The sequence below is a fragment of the Sus scrofa genome, chromosome 7 (genome assembly GCF_000003025.6).
Source record: "Sus scrofa isolate TJ Tabasco breed Duroc chromosome 7, Sscrofa11.1, whole genome shotgun sequence".
Taxonomy (NCBI): Eukaryota; Metazoa; Chordata; class Mammalia; order Artiodactyla; family Suidae; genus Sus; species Sus scrofa.
In genome coordinates, this window is record NC_010449.5 from 25451782 (window position 1) to 25471119 (window position 19338).

Below are 19338 nucleotides of genomic sequence, written 5' to 3' on the forward strand. Positions count from 1 at the left end.
GCAGGAGACCTCTAGAACTTATTTAACCTGCATATCGAGACTTTATACCTATTGATTAGCAACTCCCCATTTTCCCCTCCTCCCAGTCCCTGGCCACGACCATTTTAATTTCTGACTCTTTGAGTTTGACTATTTTAGATACTTCATCTAAGCGGGATCCTGCAGTGTTCGTCTTTTTATGTTTGACTTACTGCATTCAGCGCAGTGTCCTCAAGGTTCATCCATGTTATAGCATATTTGCAGGATTTTCTTCTTTTTTGAAAGCTGAATAGTATTTCATTGCATGCATACACCGCAGTTTCTTTATCCATACAGTTGCTGATGAACGATTGGATTGTTTTCATATCCTAGCTGTTGTGAACATTGGAATTTTTTTTTTGTTTGTTTGTCTGTTTTAGGGCTGCACGCATAGCATATGGAGGTTCCCAGGCTAGGGGTTGAATTGGAGCTGTAGCTGCCGGCCTACACCCCAGCCACAGCAATGTGGGATCCGAGCTGCATCTGTGACCTACACCACAGCTCATGGCAACGCCGGATCCTTAACACACTGAGCAAAGCCAAGGATCGAACCTGTGTCCTCATGGATACGAGTCAGATTTGTTTCCGCTGAGCCACAGGGAACTCCTGGAATTCTAATATCTTTCAAGATACCAATTTCAACTCTTTTGGCTAACTACCCAGCAGGAGGATTTCTGTATCATATGGTAGTTCTATTTTTAAAAAATTTTTATTATTTTACTTTTAGGTTTCTGCTTTTTAAATTCCTTTTTTGTGTGTGTTTATTTTTTATTTTTTGTCTAATAACATTTATTTATTTATTTTTTTACAGAATAAAATACATATATTTAAACACAATTACATTCACACAGGTTATTATATCATGGATCTTAAACAGATTAAGTGACTCCCTCTGGAGAAGTGGAATGGAAAATATGCTGAGACAAATAGGAAATTTATTCTATACTTTATCCCATTTTGTATGGCTTTCGTCTTTACTATTTAGTATTATCTATTACATTTCAATTTTTCTTTAAAAATTAGCATCATATTAAAATTGTGTATATTATGCAACTAAAATTTATAAAGAAAAAAGCCTTATATACCATTAACTATTTTATATAGCATAATAAAAGGAATTACTTAACTGTAAGAATAACAAAAATAATACACCCTCTGTAAATAAGTAAAATATAAAATGCATAAATTGGTTAAATAACGGTGTAACTATATAAATATATCCTCACAAATCATTACATCTTATTGCTTCTTCAATATAGGCATTACACCATTCTAGGTGATGTGATAAACAAGACATTATAGACCTTACATTGTACCATGGAGAGAGATGGTTATTTATTTATTTATTTATTTATTTTAACACATCCATTCTTTTTCATTTATTTATTTATTTATTTATTTATTTATTTATTTTTATGCTTTTTTTTAGCGAGAAATGGTTATTAATAATACAATTGTAGAACTGTATTATTTAATTGTACAGTTTCAATATTTAATTATAATTATCATAAATTCTTTGGTGGAGAGGAAATCAGAATCAGATCTAAGAAGACTTTAGCACTCCAAGAATGATGTCAAATGACCCCCTTCATGGTGGATTATGCACTTATTTACTGAGACATATTTCTTCTCCAGAGATTCCTTGTTTGTGTATCAATTGTATTAAATTCTTTTTTAAAACTTTTTTTAAAATGAAAGTATAGTTAATTTACAATGTTGTATTAGTTTCAGGTGTACAGTAAAGTGATTCAGTTTTATATACATATATATATTCTTTTTCAGATTATTTTCCTTTATAGATTATTACAATGTGTTGAATATAGTTTCCTATGCTATGCAGTAGGTCCTTGTTGTTTGTCTATTTTATTTTATTTTATTTTATTTTTTAGGGCTGCACCTGTGGCATATGGAGGTTCCCAGTATAAGGGTCGAATTGGAGCTACAGCTGCTGGCCTACACCACAGCCACAGCAACACCAGATTTGAGCCATATCTGCAACCCATACTGCAGCTTGTGGTAATGCAGGATCCTTAATCCCTGAGCAAGGCCAGGAATTGAACCCGCATCCTCATGGATACTAGTTGGGTTTGCTTCCACTGAGCCACAGTGGGAACTCCTATCTATTTTATATATAGTAGTATGTATCTGTTAGTCCCAAACTCCTAATCCCCCCCTCCTACTTCCCCTTTGGTAACCATAAGTTTTTCTTTTTCTTGTTTACTTCACCTAATACGATAATCTCTAGATCCTTCCATTTTGCTGCAAATGGCATTATTTCATTCTTTTCTTGTGGCTGAGCAATATTCCGTGTGTGTGTGCATGTGTGTGTGCGTGTGTGCATTTATGTGTGTGTGTGTGTGTGTGTCAATCACATCTTTTTTATTCATTCATCTGTTGATGGACACTTAGGTTACTTACTTCCATGTCATCTTGGCTATTGTAAATAGTGCTGCTATGAACATTGGGGTGCATATACCTTTTCCCATTAGAGTTTTCTTTGCATATATGCTCAGAAGTGGGACTGATGGATCATATGCCAATTCTACTTTTAGTTTTTTGAGAAAACTCCATTCTATTTTCCACAGTGACTGCCCCAATTTACATTCCTCTTCTTATGCACTTTTAAAGAGCAGTTTTAGGTTCATGAGAAAATTGAGAGGAGAGTGCAGAGATGTTTCATATACTCCTTATCCCCACACATGCATAGTCTCCCCCATTATCAACATCGCAGTCCAGGATGGTGCATTTCTTACCTGAGATGAACCTTTTTTGACATACTAAAATCGCCTGAAGTCTATAATTTACTTTAGAGGTTCACTCTTGGTGTTGGTCTTATGAATTTTTAACACTATTTTATTTCAGCTATCTTTCAAATGGGGGACTTCATTTTTTTTAAACTGCTGTGATATATTCAACAGTGCTTATATCAGAGTTTATTTAATCTCGTCACTCTTAAGAAGACATTTTGGTTGTTTTTAAATTACAACTTTCAAAATCAATGCTGCAGTGAAAATCCTGCAAGGTTGCACATGTGAGAATGGTTTTCATCCACATCATTTCTACAATAATTAACACTAAAAGCTGGTATCTGTGCCCTGAGTACGCAAAATTTTGGAAATCCCTTCTAAAGCAACAATTATTTCAGTGCATAAAATATCTAACTCTATCATCTATCTATCTATCTATCTATCTATCTATCTATCTATCTATCCATTTATCTAGCTATCATTCTGTATCTATCTATCCATCCATCCATCTATCTATCCATTTATCTAGCTATCATTCTGTCATTTAGCCCTGGGTCCACTACATACTAGTCGTATAATCTTGGACAGCGTATGTCACATCGCTCTGCCTCTGTTTCATCTGTAAAGTGGAAATGTGAATCATACCTGCCTCGTAGGGTGAAATTACAAAAGTTGTGTGGATTAGATGAGTTAATATATTTAAAAAACTGAGAACAGTGGTACGTGCTCATTTGGTGTTAGACATTGCTATTTTTCAAATGACTTCATGTGATTTGGTCTTTCAGAACTGGTACCAAAAGAGTTCGGAGTTTTACATCAGAGAAAACTAGAAATTCCCTCTCTCTAATAAGTACCCGTTCCCCTGGACACTTATTGTCAAGTTTCTATCTGGAGAGAATCCACAGAGATAATATTATCTGGGCATGGCTTATTGTATTTATTCAATGTTAAATAAGTGCCCACGATGTGACAAGCACAGTACTGACTATTTGCTGATACAGATGGGTTAGCATAAGAATCTTGCTTCTTAAAAAGTGCTCCCATAGACAATGGAAAAGACACACACACTAGGAATTATTGGGTGGATCAGTTCTTCTGGAGTGGGTACAAGGTTGTGGGAGAGCAGTTGAAGTAGAGCATCTAAGCAAGAACTAGGTATGGCCCAGGAGACTTCTTGAGGGACTCAAGAAAGAACAGACATTTTCCAGAAATGGAGGGGTGGATGAAGCCACTTCAGACTTATGTGCACATTGTAGAACCATGTACCAGTGTCAGGTGGCCAGTGCACAAGTATTCTTGTGTGAGAGCAGTGTGATGTCAGCTAGAAAGTCACGCAGGGACCAAGTCATAAAGAGTAGGTGTGTCATGGCCAGGAAGCTGGGTGTTTCTGTGCAGGCAGTTGGAAAAAGGAGTGTCACAAGAAGACACACATTTTTAAAAGTGAAATTTGGCATCAGAATGAAGGATGAGATGCCAAGGGAGGAAACTGCCAAAATGATGAGGAGGAGTCTGGTCCAACACCCCAAGCGATGAAGATCATAGATTGGAGAGAGGGGAAGTGGAAACCAAAGTATCTGGAATGGGGCCAGCGGAACTCTGGTGATGGGAGCGTCAAGCAAAAGTCAAAGGTGCAGGGAAAAGACACAGCTATGAGCCCCAAGGGTTAGATGAAGACAGGACTTGAACCACCATGGAAACCAAAGTAAGACAGAAATGTCCAGGATGGTGTCTCTGGGGGTCCTCAGTGCTTTAAGTGAAGTTGAAGGAGAGAAAAGCAGATAGAAGGAGACAGGGATGAAGGGATGAAGGGTTATCTGAGGACCAAGGTCCCGGAGAGGATGTTAGGGGAGTATGAGGGCAGAGGACTTCCAGGAGGTTAGCTAGGCTAGAGGTGGGTCGGTGAAAGGGGGTTGTAGATGGATTTCACGTAGGGTAGGAGGGAGAAAAAAACATCAAGAAATGTACTAAATTTTCTGGCGTGGGCGATCCTATTAACCAAGTAGAGAGCGTGGAAGGAGTGTGAGATCAGAAACAAAAACAGTGAGTAGGAAGCGTCTAGGAAAATGTCACGTAGAGATGTTTGGCAGGTATTTGGAGACTCAGGCTTGTGGACAGGATTTTATGGCAACAAGCTCTAAGGTGAGTGTTTGCTGCATCATTCACATGGATTCGTTGCCAAGCAGAGTTAAGCAAACACACCGGGCAGTTGTTATTTTGTAGTATCTGTTCTGTGTCACACATTCATATGTAGACAAACACAGTTATCCCTACACAAATAAATAACAGTAATTCCTATTGGGTTATAGGTACATTTACTGGATGTGGGCGATGGGGATTAATGCAGGGTAGCCGTAGCAGTTCAAATCTCTCATCATTAGAGAGAATTCTTATTTGTTTGGGGTTTCTTTTGCATTTCTCTAACCCCGAAGCTATATAAAAATTTGCATGACTGAATCATCTACAGTAGCCCCCTTCCTGCTATTGTACCTCTTAAGTTTTCAAGCATTTGTCATTTCCATTTTCTATGAATTAATTAACACCCTGACGCTCTGGATGCCGACTTCTGTTATCTCCCTCTGGGAATTCAGGAAGACGATGTTAACATCACCTCCTTGGTGTTGAAACACAGTATTTCATCATATTTGGCTTGTTTAAGCTGTTGATGTGCTTAAATGCCAAATTCCACTTTGGAATTTTTTTTTTTTTTCTTTTTAGGGCCACATATGTGGTATATGGAAGTTCCTAGGCTAAGGGTTGAATCAGAGCTCCAGCTGCCAGCCGACGCCATGGCCATAGTAACACAGAATCCGAGGCACATCTTTGACCTACGCCACAGCTCACGGCAACGCTTGATACTTAACGCCCTGAGCAAGGCCACAGATTGAACCTGCATCCTCATGGATACTAGTCCGGTTTGTTACCATGGAGCCACAAGTGGGAACTCCTTTTTTTCTTTTTAAAAATAGATTTATATAGGAGTTCCCATCGTGGTTCAGTGGAAACAAATCTGACTAGCATCCCTGAGGATGCAGCTTTGATCCCTGGCCTCACTCCCGTGGGTTAAGGATCTGGCATTGCTGTGGCTGTGTGTAGGCTAGCAGTTACAGCTCCAATTCGACCCCTAGCCTGGAAACCTCCATATGCCATGGTGTGGCCCTAAAAAAAATAAAAATAAAAATAGATTTATCTAGATTTTCTTTCTTAAAGAAGCTAACACTAGATTTTAAAGAAAAAGAAACTTATACTGGTATATGGAGCTTTTTGGACTTGATTTTCTTTTGTGCTCTTCATAACTAGGCTAGTATGTGTCCATTTGGTTGTTTCCTCAGGAACTAGTGGACAGACTATTGAAGCCCAATGCAGATCTCAGGATTTTTTAAAGCACATGTTTCATTTTTTTAAAAATGAACATACATTTTTAAAAATCAAACTAAGAGATTCAATTTGCATTATTTGGGTGAAGGCAATTACAAAGTACAAACTTCTAGTTATAAGGTACATAAATACTATGTACAACAGACAAATATCATTAACACTGCTGTACATTATATATGAAAGTGGTTAGGAGAGGAAACCCTAAGAGTTCTCATCACAAGAAAACATTTTTTCTATTTCTTTAACTTTGTATCTGTATAAGATGATGGATGGCCACTTGCTTTACCGTGTGAATCATTTCATGATGTGTGTCAGTCAAACCATTCTGCTGCACACTTTGAACTTATGCAACATACACCTTGAACTTGTACAATGTTGTAGGTCCATAACGTTGGAAGAAAAAAATAATAAAATAGCTTGTAAAAAAAATGCACGCATTTACATTGTTACCAGAAATTGACCATAAACAATTTGGCATCACGTATTTAACAATATTTTCTATATTTTGACACTGATTTCCCAATATTACTACAAGTAAGAGGCAAAACAGAGAAATAGCGTGCCTGTGGCATCTGCTTTGTGGTTGAGAAATGCTCATGCTTTTCTAGTGTTGGCTGTGACTCCAGAATATTTAGTAGTTTCTGGTGTGAGTTTTCATTTGTGGGGAGGTTCATCTACAGTGGGATCATGTCCATCTCATTTTCATATTTGAAGGGCTGCCAGTCAATCTTTTTAAAAAAGATATAAATCTAATTTCTTTGCCCTTCGTCCTGCTGGTTGTTGTGCCAACCATTTGGTAAACCTAACTGCAGACTTTGCTGGTTTGGGTACAACATTTACTTCACTCAGTATCCATTAATTTTTATTTCTGACAGAATAAACATATGGTCTGAACGCTCTATGAAATCAGACTCTTGGAACCAGATTCTGTTATAAATTTCATTGCTCGTTACCTTTATGTGATGTTACATTATATACATCACTTAGCCTGCATGAAAAGCTGCATAGATGGAACACATCTATTTTGGCTTTTAAGTTTTACTTTTTTTTTATATAAACATGGAATTCAAATAACCATAGACATAGTTTATGGCTTTTCATATATACTTGTATATATTATTGGCCATAAGATCTTTATTCATATTCAGTGTTTTTAATTAAGACAAGGATGGATGAATAAATATCCCCATGATTGTCAGATGCAGGGTTTGGCAAAGTAATGCCTGAGAGCCAAATTCAGCCATCGCCTATGTTTGTATGGCCTGATTGCTAACAATTGTTTCTACATTTTTAGATCTGTAAAAAAAGACTCAGAATAGAATAATATTTATTTTGTTTCAGGCAAAAATCTTATGAAATTCAAATTTTAGTATCCATAAGCAAAGCTTATTGGAATATAGCTACCATCCATCCATTTACATACTGTCCATGGCTGCTTTCATGCTACCGTGGCAAAGTTGAGTCATTGAGAAGGGGAACTTGTAGCCTGAAATATGTACTATCTTTCCTTTTCCAGAAAAAGGTGGCTGACCCCTGACCTAATGCATAGCTGACTTAAAAAAAAAAAAATTCTCAATGTCAAGAAGTTTGTGAAGTCAAAGTAATACCAGAATTATTCCTTTTCCCTAAAAATGATACAACATTCAAACTTAGCCATTTCCTGGTACGGTACTTTTGTTATAATATGCATGTTTATTGTCTGGACAAAGTTAACTCCTTTTGCTATTCCTTTTTTTTTTTTCTTTTTGCCTTTTTTAGGGCCGCTCCCAAGGCATATGGAGATTCCCAGGCTAGGGGTCTAATCAGAGCTGTAGCCACCGGCCTACGCCAGAGCCACAGCAACGTGGGATCCGAACTGCGTCTGCAACCTACACCACAGCCCACGGCAACGTCAGATCCCCAACCCACTGAGCAAGGGCAGGGACCGAACCCGCAATCTCATGGTTCCTAGTCGGATTTGTTAACCACTGAGCCACGACGGGAACTCCTCCTTTTGCTATTTCAATTAGTTACAATATGCATGTTTATTGTCTGGACAAAGTTATCTCCTTTTGCTATTTCAATTAAGAGAAAAGTTTACCCAAAGAATGAGTGCTATGTTTCAGATATATTCTCTTTTCTCCATTTTCTGTCATTACATATTTGATTTGTTCTAATGAAGGTAATGGCACATAAGAATAACTCTGACCTAGAAGTAAAAGAATCTCCGAGTTCAAATTTAATCATTATCTTGTTTCTTAGACTGACATTAAATAAATAGTTGAAGTCACAGATGACAGGGTCTGCTAAGACAGGCCCCTTGGATCTTGGATGCACCTACATTTTCCTTAGAGGTTGGGGATAATTAAGCTGGAAGGTGACGTCTAAGACAGGGTACTCTTCGTAGCAGGCTGCTACATTAATTTGCCAGAGACTGTCAGAGTGAAAGTAGCATTTATTCCTAATGGACACATTAGCTGTCTGAAAATGAAATATTTTTCGTCTCTCATTACCCTAAATTTTTTCCTCTTTCGTATTTTGTGTTGGAAATAATCCACACAGTTTAGCTTTGCGAGTATATTTTGTATAAAATATGAGTAAACCCAAAAGACAGTAGTACAGATTTTCTGTAAAGTTCTGGTGTTTCTTCAGTATTTTACTTTATTTCAGAAACAAGTTGGGAATGCTCTATTTTTAATTCTTTTAAACAGTTATCAAAGGTTATGGATTTTTCAGATTATAGTCCAAAATAAAAAATGATGGAAATCATGCATTTCCTTTGCCTCAAATGATTCCCAGAACCCTCTGAGGAATTCATCCTTCAATTCCTCAAAGATTTATTGAGTACCCACTGTGTGCCGGGTACCGTCCCTGACACTTAAGTTATATCAGAGCACCAAATGGAACCAAACAAGGTTTTTACTCTTGTCAGGAAGATTCTAGAGGGAGGAGACAGGCCAGAATCAATATGCATAATAAATAAGTAAGTGGGCTAGCATACAAAGAGGTGATAAGCAAAATGGGGAGAAAAAATCAGAGCAAGGAGAAGATCAGGAATATCCCAGTGGGAGCTGGGGTCGAAATAGGGCAGTGAAGAAGGCGTTGTCAACAAGATAATGCATAAAGTGAAGGGTTGGAGGAGCCTGAGTGTTGGGTGAGGAGGTGTCTAGGGGAAGAACATTGCAGCAGGAGGGAGTGAGAAGGAAGGCCCTAAGGCGGGAGGAAGCTGACCTTGTGCAGAACAGCAGCATGGCCAGGGTGGAGTGAAGGAGAGGAAGCAGGTCGGAGAGGTGATGGGGCCAAAACACTAGAGCCTTGTAAGCCTGAGTGACGCGGGAACCACAGTGGGACTTTCTGCTGGAGAGTGACATAGTTCAGTTGACTCTCTAGCAGTCTGCTTGGCTGCTTTGATGTAGCAGGGCCAGGGCAGAGCAGAAAGAATAGCTGTGAGGACAGTGCAGTAGTTGAGGTGAGAGATGATGGTGGCTTGGACCAGAACCTGCCGTGGAGGGGGGGAGAGTGGGTGAATTTTGGTTGTATCTGAAGATAAAATGTGTAAGGATTTCTCAACAAATTGGATGTGAAGGTGAGAGGAAGAAAGGAGTATGTTTTGACTCCAATTCTTTTGTCAGTTTGATTTGCCTGAGAAGTGCTCTCAAGTCATCTGCAGGTGGAACAAGTTTTGGCTGGGGATGGGGTGGGGAGGGAACCATCAGAATCTCCACTTGGGGTATTCTGAGTTTAAGCTATTTATTAAAATAAAACCAACTCCATAACATCCCAGTAGGCACTTTCTCAGTGCTGGTCCCATGGAAGAATTTAAAAAGTATTGTGTGAATATCGAATATACATATATGGTAAACATTGCTGTAGTTTGAGTGAATTACTCAATGAGCATCCACTGCCAGGCAGGTATCAGGCTGTGGCCCATTAAGACACAGAAGGTCCAACCTAATCCTTGGTAGAACATTTTAAGGTGGAGTTCCCATTGTGGCTCAGCGCTAACAAACCCAGCTAGTATCCACGAGGATGTGGGTTCAATCCCTGCCCCCATTCAGTGGGTTGAGCTGTGATGTAGGTCACAGATGCAGCTCAGATCCTGCGTTGCTGTGGCTGTGGTGTAGGCTGGCAGCTGCAGCTCTAATTCAACCCCTAGCCTGGGAACTTCCATATGCCACACATGCAGCCATAAAAAGATTTTTCAAAAAAAGAACTCAACATAGTATCTAGAGGATGTGGGTTTGATCCTCAGCCTTGTTCAGTGGGTTAAGGATCAGGCATTGTTGCAAGCTGCAGCATAGGTCATAAGTAGTGTAGGCCTGAAGCTGCAGCTCTTATTCAACCTCTAAACTGGGAACTTCCATATGCCAAGGTGCAGACCTAAAAAAGAAAAAAAAAATATTAAAAAAAAAGTGGAGTTCCCATGTGGCTCAGCAGTAGTGAACATGTCTAGTTTCCATGAGGGTGTGGGTTCTATTCCTGGCTCTGCTCAGTGGGTTAAGGATCCAGTATTGCCTTGAGCTGTGGTGTAGGTCCCAGATGTGGCTTGGGTCTGGCATTGCTGTGGCTGTCATGCAGGCTGGGAGCTGTAGGTCCAATTTGACCCCTAGCCTGGGAACTTCCATATGCTGCAGGTGCGACCCTAAAAAGGAGAAAAAAAAAGAACCTCTCAAGGTAAATAATGTTGTTATTTTACAGAAGAAGAAACTTGGGATGAGTGACTTGTTTGAGGTTCCCATGGTTAGTAAGCAGCTGTAGCTTTGAGATTCAAACTCATATTTTACAGCTTCAAATACAGCCTCTTTTTTATTTTATCAGTGATCTCATGAGAGAAATATTTGTATACTTAATATATTGGCATTTATTTAAGATCTGATTTTTCTCTTCAGATTACAACACAAGTGAACAAAAACAAGCCTGTAAGAAGCATGAACTCTATGTGAGTTTCCGGGATCTGGGATGGCAGGTAGGAATGGCAGGTCAACTTGGTTGCTTCTTTTCTGCTTTATTATAAATCTTCGGTTACTTGCAGTCTTTGTCAGTAATTTTTCCAATATGGTAACCAATTATTTTTGACATGACTATTCAGTGTATGGATTATCAGCATCATTTTTATTTCTCCATTATCCTTTTACCATTGAAACAAAATCATTAGTGTTGTGGTTAAAAAACAATCACATTGCCGAAGAGATGTAACCCTTTCATCTTTAGAGAATGAAGAAAAGGTGCTGTTGTTTGAATATCCCAAAAGTTTAATTTTAATACCAATTTTCCAGATTGACTCTAGCAATTCCATTTGCCTCCTATGGTCCCCACTATTGGTATTGGAAATAGAATCCTCCACTATGTCTCTGTCATACAGAAAAAAATTTTTTTATTGTACTTGAAAATCTTGGAGTTCCCACTGTGGCTCAATGGGTTAAAGACCGGATGTTGTCTCTGTGAGGATGCAGGTTTGCTCCCTGGCCTTGCTCAGTGAGTTAAGGATCCAGCATTGCTGCAAACTTTGGCATAGGTCACCGATATGACGCAGGTATTGCCGTGGCTGTGGTGTAGGCCTGCAACTGCAGCTCTGATTCGTGCCCTGACTCAGGAACTTCCATAAGCTGTAGGTGCAGCAATAAAAAGAAAAAAAAAAAACTTACTGCTGCCTTTTACATGTGTTTCACAAACAGGGTGAGAAGGAGGATTTAACCAAAATAATACTTAACCAAAATAATTTTTAATGGCTTTATGTAGCAATAGTTTAAATTGAAATATTTAGAAGATATTATTTCATTACAATGTATCCTCAGAATATGAACCAATGTATTAAGAAGTAAGATTAACATGTAAATATTTTCAAATTTATGATAAATCTTCAACATGAATTGTGCAGTAATTTTACATTTGTGCCAAGTTTTACATCTCTGGAAAGAAAATTAGGGTAATCTTTATAAGTGCCAATGCTTTTGCTTCCTAATATTTTTCACGTACAGTGATCAGGAATTTATTCCAATTGGTTTCTTCTAAAGAGACTATAAAGTTAACACATGAATGGAAAGAAAAACAGAATGAGAAACAAATATTAAAGCTTTAGGAGGTTGTCAGGCTTCTAAAAGCAAGAATGAGTTATTAAGAAGTAATGAGAATTATCTCAATTAAGTTTATTCTTCTTTTCCTTTCTGGTTCACTTGAACTTTCTGGAGTTCATCATTTCCTGTGTAAACAACATTTAGAATGCTATTTCATGATTACAGTTTTATTCATGAATACATGGATTAATACAGGCTACGGATATTTTACAGAGTGACCTCTTGGGAGAAATTACATAGCACAATTTCTTATGAAAATATTTGTACTTTCGTTGTAAACTTTAACAATAAATTAAGGGCTTGGGGGAGGCTGTCCTATTAGAATAATTGTTGGCCAAGGAGAGACACCAACCCAGATTAAACATATTGGAATACTTTTTAAGAATTGTTTTTCTGTATTTTTATTTGGCGATGTTATTTCTTATTCTTTTTTGTGCATTTTAGGACTGGATTATAGCGCCAGAAGGATATGCTGCATTTTATTGTGATGGAGAATGTTCTTTTCCACTCAATGCCCATATGAATGCCACCAACCATGCCATAGTTCAGACTCTGGTATGCTTTCTTTTGGTAGGATGGAAAGTGGTTTATGATGCAAACTTCCTATAAAGTAATTTTAAAGGAAAGCGTCCATTTATAGTTAAAAATGCATTACCTTCTCTTCTCAAACTCCTAAAGTAGCAATTGTAGCAAAATAACCATTGCGAATCTAGGTAGGAAATTCAGGCTGGTCTAAAGAATAATCCTGATTCCAGAATGGGGAAGGATTCAGCTAGGAAAATTGGAGTAATCATACAAAGTGGTCATTCTGCACTGGTTTCTTCACTAGGCAATGTGACTAACCACACAGGGGCTGTTTCTAACCTAACAATTCATTAGTAATCATTGCAGAAACATTGAATAATAGCTGTACTGAATTTCATCTGCAGGCTTGTCTCCAATGACTTGAGAATGTTCCGTAATACACTTTGGTTTTATAGAAGTTCTTTAGTGTAGACGATAAGTAGAAGACCGGTTTCTATTTTTTGATACCTTTTTTCTTTATAATCTTTAAAGTGGAAATTAATCTTCATTTCTTTCCATCCACATTCAGGAAGATAGCAAAGATTTAATCTCTAATAATCTAGATTTATTTTTGCGAAAAAGATAGTGAATTGGTTGGTTTCTGGGTCTCTAAATGGTTGTACTGTATCCAGTGAGCTCAAGAAACCTCTTGAGAGTCTGACCTACCTGCCTTATGGTGTGATTGCTTGATGTGACAGGGAGAGAGCCGTGGAAGACCAAGTGACAAGCTTCCAAAAGATTCGTAAGCTATGTGATGGGATACCAATTAAAGTCTGGGTTCATAGGAACATTTCAACTATAAGTAACTAGGGCAGAAGAAGGGAACCCATTATTTTAGAATCAAGACAATGATGGGAGTGGAGTTATTTGGCAGATGGCAGTAGGAGACCAGTAGCTATTAGAATCACATCTATCTGTGAGTGAGACTTGTTTACGACCAATGAAAAGAGTAACAGTGAGAATGTGTAAGGAGTTAACTGTTCAGAAGGTTCCTTTTTTTCACAATTAATTTAAAATTTAAAGCAGATATAAAGAAGATCCCACTTTCCTTCTGAATATATATATACTAGTATATATACATTGACATTAAATCCTTGACTTGATTATTTTGCTGGCATCTTACTGACTTCAGAGCTACTCCAGAGCTGGACACTAAAGATGCACATTGATGGCAACTAAGGCACAGGCATCATCAAAAACTCTGGGCATCACCTTGGTGTAAAGAGGAAACATAGAGAACAAATTTTGAAAGGGAGTCATTTGTAAATATCCCCTCCCCCAAGTTTGGAAATGTTTATTTTAGGATACAATCACATAAAATTATCAGGTTGCTTTTTAATAATGAATGGAAAACATTTGGTCATCTTTATCCTTCTCCAATACTATTTTTTCCATCTTAGATTTTTTTTAAAAATAATTTAGTATACCAGCAAACTTATAGGTGTGGGGAGAGACTCTTACCTCCTCCTTGACTGTAAAATTTATTTTTATTGAAAGACAACCTTAGTTTGCTATAGCTCTTATTTAACTGTCCAGAGTGAAGAAACAAGAGTCTGCATTCCAACCAGCAACATCACTCATGCTCGCTTTGATGTTGCTGATGTCATAGAAATACTTCTTTGGTATTGATTCTTGACCAATGAGGTTGCCCTATCCAAAGTTTGGAGTAAATTCTGGGGGCATTTTAAGTTCTGATATGCCTTCATCTTTACTCTGTATAACTATCAGCACTTTTTGATGTAGGATATCTTTCTGGGGGATGGCGAGCAGATAGGTAGTGCAAACTTCCTCGGGTACATAGAATGTCTACAGAGGCCAGCCTTCTATCCTTCTGCATGAGAAGTCATGACCCCTGAAAGCTGATCACAGAGAGAAGGATGCTGCCGTTTCACTGTCTTTCTGTCGGGTCACAGAGAAACAGCCATTATTAGCCTATAGAGAAATACCACTTGATTTCCCAGAAATGAAGCTCTTTTGATGTCCTTTCAATGACTCAGAAAGCTTTCCGGGCTCCCTTAAATAGGTACCTAACCCATCAAAGTCCCCTCAGGCTACCCAGTGCTTAATTATTGAAAAAAACACTTTGTCCAATACCCCCCCATCTCTCATTTTCTTTTCTTATAAATATATAATTACATAGTGTCAGCTTTTAGGACTGTAGTCGAGAAGGCAGTGTCTAAAAGCAAACATTTTTTAAAACTCTGACACGGACTTGGAACGGGACCCTGGGCTGCATCACTGTCCTGGGATGTGGGGCGTAAGTCATCTCAGAACTTGAAGGGAACATGGGAAGTCTAATTTTTTTTTTTTTTTTCCTGGCATTGTGCACTCTCTGCATTTGTTCTGTGAAAGGACATGAAACAAGAACACAGGCGTGTTTGTTGTTAAAGTAAAGCATGTTTGTGATGAATATGTTTGAGAAATGATTCAAGAACAATCCTTTTTTTTCAGAGCAATGCCTTGGTGAGCCAGCCAAGGCCGTTGAAGCAGGGGGTTATCCATCACGGGGGTGGGGATTGAGGAGGATAAAGCTGAGGGGGGAACGCACACTGCATCTGAAATTTGGAGAAACCATCCAACTTTCAGTTTTGTGAGGTCTTAGGAAATTTCACATCCGTGTCTGATCACCTCATTTTTCCTGCTGTTTCTGTCCACAAGCCTGGCTCCTATATCATTTCAGCCAGGACATTGTGCAGCCAAGACTCTAAGAGCTGTCTTTTCTCTTTGTAGATCCCTGAGGGCTCCGCAGTGGGAATTCCCATAAACTCCTCTGGGGGAGGGTCAGGGTAGGTGGGTGTGAAAGGGGGAACCAACTGTGTTCAGGCTCCTTCCTTGATTATTGAAGATCAGAGATAAACTGCCAGTCTGATCAAAATGAGAACAAACCCTTGGCTTCAGCATTTCACTTTCCATGTACAGCTACCTTTTCAGGCTTTGCGGGGAGGTGGATATTCAATTTGCAGAATATCTGGGTTCCTTGCTTCTGATGTAGCTTATCCTGCTTTTTGGCACTTGCCTAGGGGAGAAAGCAAGTCAAAGGATATGAAACTCCAGCCAATCTGGTAAAAAATCATGGGGAGAAGAGTTTGAAATCACTGCTTTAAAGCAAGTATTGGATTTTACCTGGAGTTGATTTCGCTGTGATTTTTATGTTTCCTTTACCATGGAAAATGAAGAGTTGGCATAATGTTTATGATTTATTGTTTGGTTATCCTTTTAAAAAATACTTCTTAAGTCCAAATCTTTCTACAGCCCAATGGCGTGGCCTCACTGATTTGCATTTATAACTTCTGTAGTTCTCATAAGCACATAGAAGGGGTGACTTTAACCAAAAGCAACCCGGTGCTAGATGCCGTTTTCTTTCCCCCCAGGAAAATTTCCACTGACTAGTCCACAGCAGGAGTTTTCCTTCCTTGGAAGAATATTTTTTCAAAGCCCCAACGCATAACAAGAACTGGTGGGTCGACTCTAGGTGTTAATACTAAGAAAACTTCCTTCACTACCAGCCTCCAACCCACCCACCACTGAACATAAGTAGGAGACCCAGTGGTAGCTTAAGGCGGTGCCTGGGGGTTGGTGATGAAACGAGGCTATCTGTCTTATTTCTTATTTTCTCCCCCTGCAGGTCCATCTGATGTTTCCTGACCACGTACCAAAACCTTGCTGTGCGCCAACCAAGTTAAACGCCATCTCTGTGTTGTATTTTGATGACAGCTCCAATGTCATTTTGAAAAAATACAGAAATATGGTAGTGCGTTCGTGTGGCTGCCACTAATATTAGATAATAATGGGAATAAGGAAAAGATCTGTATTAAGGTTTATGACTACAATAAAAAATATCCTTTCAGATAAAAGGGGAATTTCATGCAATTAGTCTGGCTCATGTCATCTCTTTAACCTATGTACCATATCATGTATATAGTCACTTTTATTTATTTAAAGGTATATATTCTCCTTTGTGGATGCCTTTTCAAGAACATCTATTTTGTAGGTCACTGCATTTTGCAATAGATAGTCCCGTCTAACTTTCCATGGGATATGCTGAGTTCAATTCCACTCCATTCCAACATTTTAAAAATATAATCTTTATACAATTTTCTGAAATTAGAACTCCTTTGACTGTTAAGTATTGTTGAAGGAAGCCGAATGCGTTTGGTTAGGCTGTGCCAATGAAAACTCTGATAGGATATTTATTTAGAAAGAAAACTTTAAAAAATAACAACCCCACACCAAAACGCTTGGTTGAACACAATTTTTCTTTGAGAGTTTCTGCTCATTAGATAAAGGGAAAGGTCAAACTGGATTTGAGTAAATACACAGGAGGCAGAACCCAGAAGCTGAAAGATTGCACGTAATTGTTCTAACTGTTCGCCTTAACAGCATTGGTGTAACTGTAGGAATATGTTCCTCCTTGGCTTACAGATTGTAGATTTTGCAAAGAGCTCAAAGCTTCAGGAATTCTGTGGAGACCGACTTGAGCCTGTGTCCGTAACTTTCCAAGTTAACACCAAAAAAGTGCAGTACAACCTTCTTACCTCGCATAAATCATGTCCACCTATTATCTAGAACACTACTGCTGCAGATTTTTTTTCACATTTAAAAACAGTCCAGAATAAAAAAATGACATAGTTCTCCGCTTCCCTCCTCACAGACAAGAGTCACCGCATGCGTAAAATACACCCAAGCAAAGAGGCCGGCAGAGCCACTTTCTGTAGCTCTCTTTTATAACTGAGTTTGCTGATTGATGTGATGCAAGGGATTTTATTTAGGGTAAAAGCACTGAAACTAAACTGGAGGAAATTACCCAAAATCCCAGAATGGCTCTGACAGAATTGCCATTTCGAAAGAACAGCTGAAATCCATTTTTCATATCTTTGAGAATGAGCTCATTGAAAACCTTATTTTGTAGGGGGATTTTGTAAACCTCCCTCCAAGCACAAATAATTCCAAACGGGAAGGTTCTGTTGTGTGTATGTGCATGTGTGTTCTCCCCTCTGAAATTAATTTATTTTCTCTTTGTTTCCCTCTCTGCCTTTTAAAGCTTTTCTTTAACCCACTGACTTTTGGAAGAATGACATTTAGTGGATAACTGGCTATTTATGTTGGCTCCACGGTTAGGCTTATTTACAGTTCATCTAAATAGTCATAAAACAGCATTTATTAATCACTCTTTTGGACTTTTAAAATAAGACTGCTATCAGAAATAGCTTAAAAATGTATGGGCTTGTTCGTAATTCAGAAATATTGCAATGTTGTTTTAAATTACAGTTTATCTTAAAGTAAATTTGATACTAATGCTATTGGGGAGGGTACATTGAGTAATATATTTTTGAATTAATGGTATACCATTATAAGAATAAGAAACGAAAGTCTATTATATTATTCTTTAAATGTGCTGTTTAAATATATTTCTATGTTTTAAACTATATTAAACTTGTGATGCTCCTTTCTACTGTGCTTCTTGATTTGGCTCTTTTTTTTTTTTTTTTTTTTTTTTGTCTTTTGTCCTTTTAGGGCCGAACCCAGGGCATATGGAGGTTCCCAGGCTACAGGAATTGGAGCTACAGCTGCTGGCCTACGCCACAGCCACAGCAACATCAGATCTGAGCCATGTCTGTGACCTACACCACAGCTCACAGCAATCCTGGATCCTTAACCCACTCAGTGAGGCCAGGGATCGAACCTGAAACCTCCTGCTTCCTGTTGGATTCATTTCCACTGCACCACAACAGTTTTTTTTTTTTTTTTAAGAGGGATACAGAATGTAAGTATGTCCAAAATCGAGACTATAAGAATATCAAATGTAACATGTTTTAATTGCCAAAACTAGTTTTTATGCAGTTGATTAATAACACATATTCAATGAACAAAGCAACCATCCATGAAATTAAATATTTTCTTAATCCGTCAAACAACAAAGAAATTTTAAAATACCAAAAAAAAAAAAAATTGATGAGAATGGGAAATTACCTTGTTTTTTCTCTTTCATTTAAGAAGGGAGATATTTTTTTTCACTGCTGTGGCATGGGTCACTGCTGTGGCTTGGGCTCAATCCTTGGCCCAGGAACTTCCACACACTTGAGTGTGGCCAAAATTTTTTTAAAAAATTAAAAAAAAATAAGTGAGATATTTGGTGTCAGTATTTTCACATTTCCTCAAATTATATATATGCATATATATATGTATATAAAATATACATACACACATATATATCTGCACCATATGCTCAATTACATTATTGTCAAATTAGTATTATAGTAAATTATTATTATTGCTTTGCTGATACTCAAGCTGTTACCAGAAATCAGAATACCTTGACCTATTTTAACAGGTTCCAAATGACTCAGGTCTTTTTAGCTAGTTATGTATTGGCTTTTGTTTGTTTGTTTGTATGTTTCAAATTTTTCTGCTTTATATGTATTTTGCTTTGTAAAGTGGTCCTAATCCTTTTTGAAAATAGAAGGGCATCAATTACAAATACTCATGTTCTTTTAAACTAAAGCAAAAATAAATCGCCTACATTTGAAGTAAAGAAATAAGAAAACACAAAAAAGAAAATCCTCTCCTTTTTTTTCTTCAAG

General features: G+C 38.0%; 1 protein-coding gene across 1 annotated transcript in view; it reads left to right on the forward strand.

The window, feature by feature from the left end:
• Positions 1–16649, forward strand: part of BMP5 (bone morphogenetic protein 5) — a 123507-nt gene extending 106858 nt beyond the window's left edge. Inside the window, exons 5-7 of the mRNA NM_001204901.1 lie at positions 11009–11085; positions 12638–12748; positions 16383–16649. Of these exons, the coding sequence (NP_001191830.1) occupies positions 11009–11085; positions 12638–12748; positions 16383–16532 (338 nt within the window). The 3' untranslated portion in view covers positions 16533–16649. The remainder of the gene's footprint in view (positions 1–11008; positions 11086–12637; positions 12749–16382) is intronic.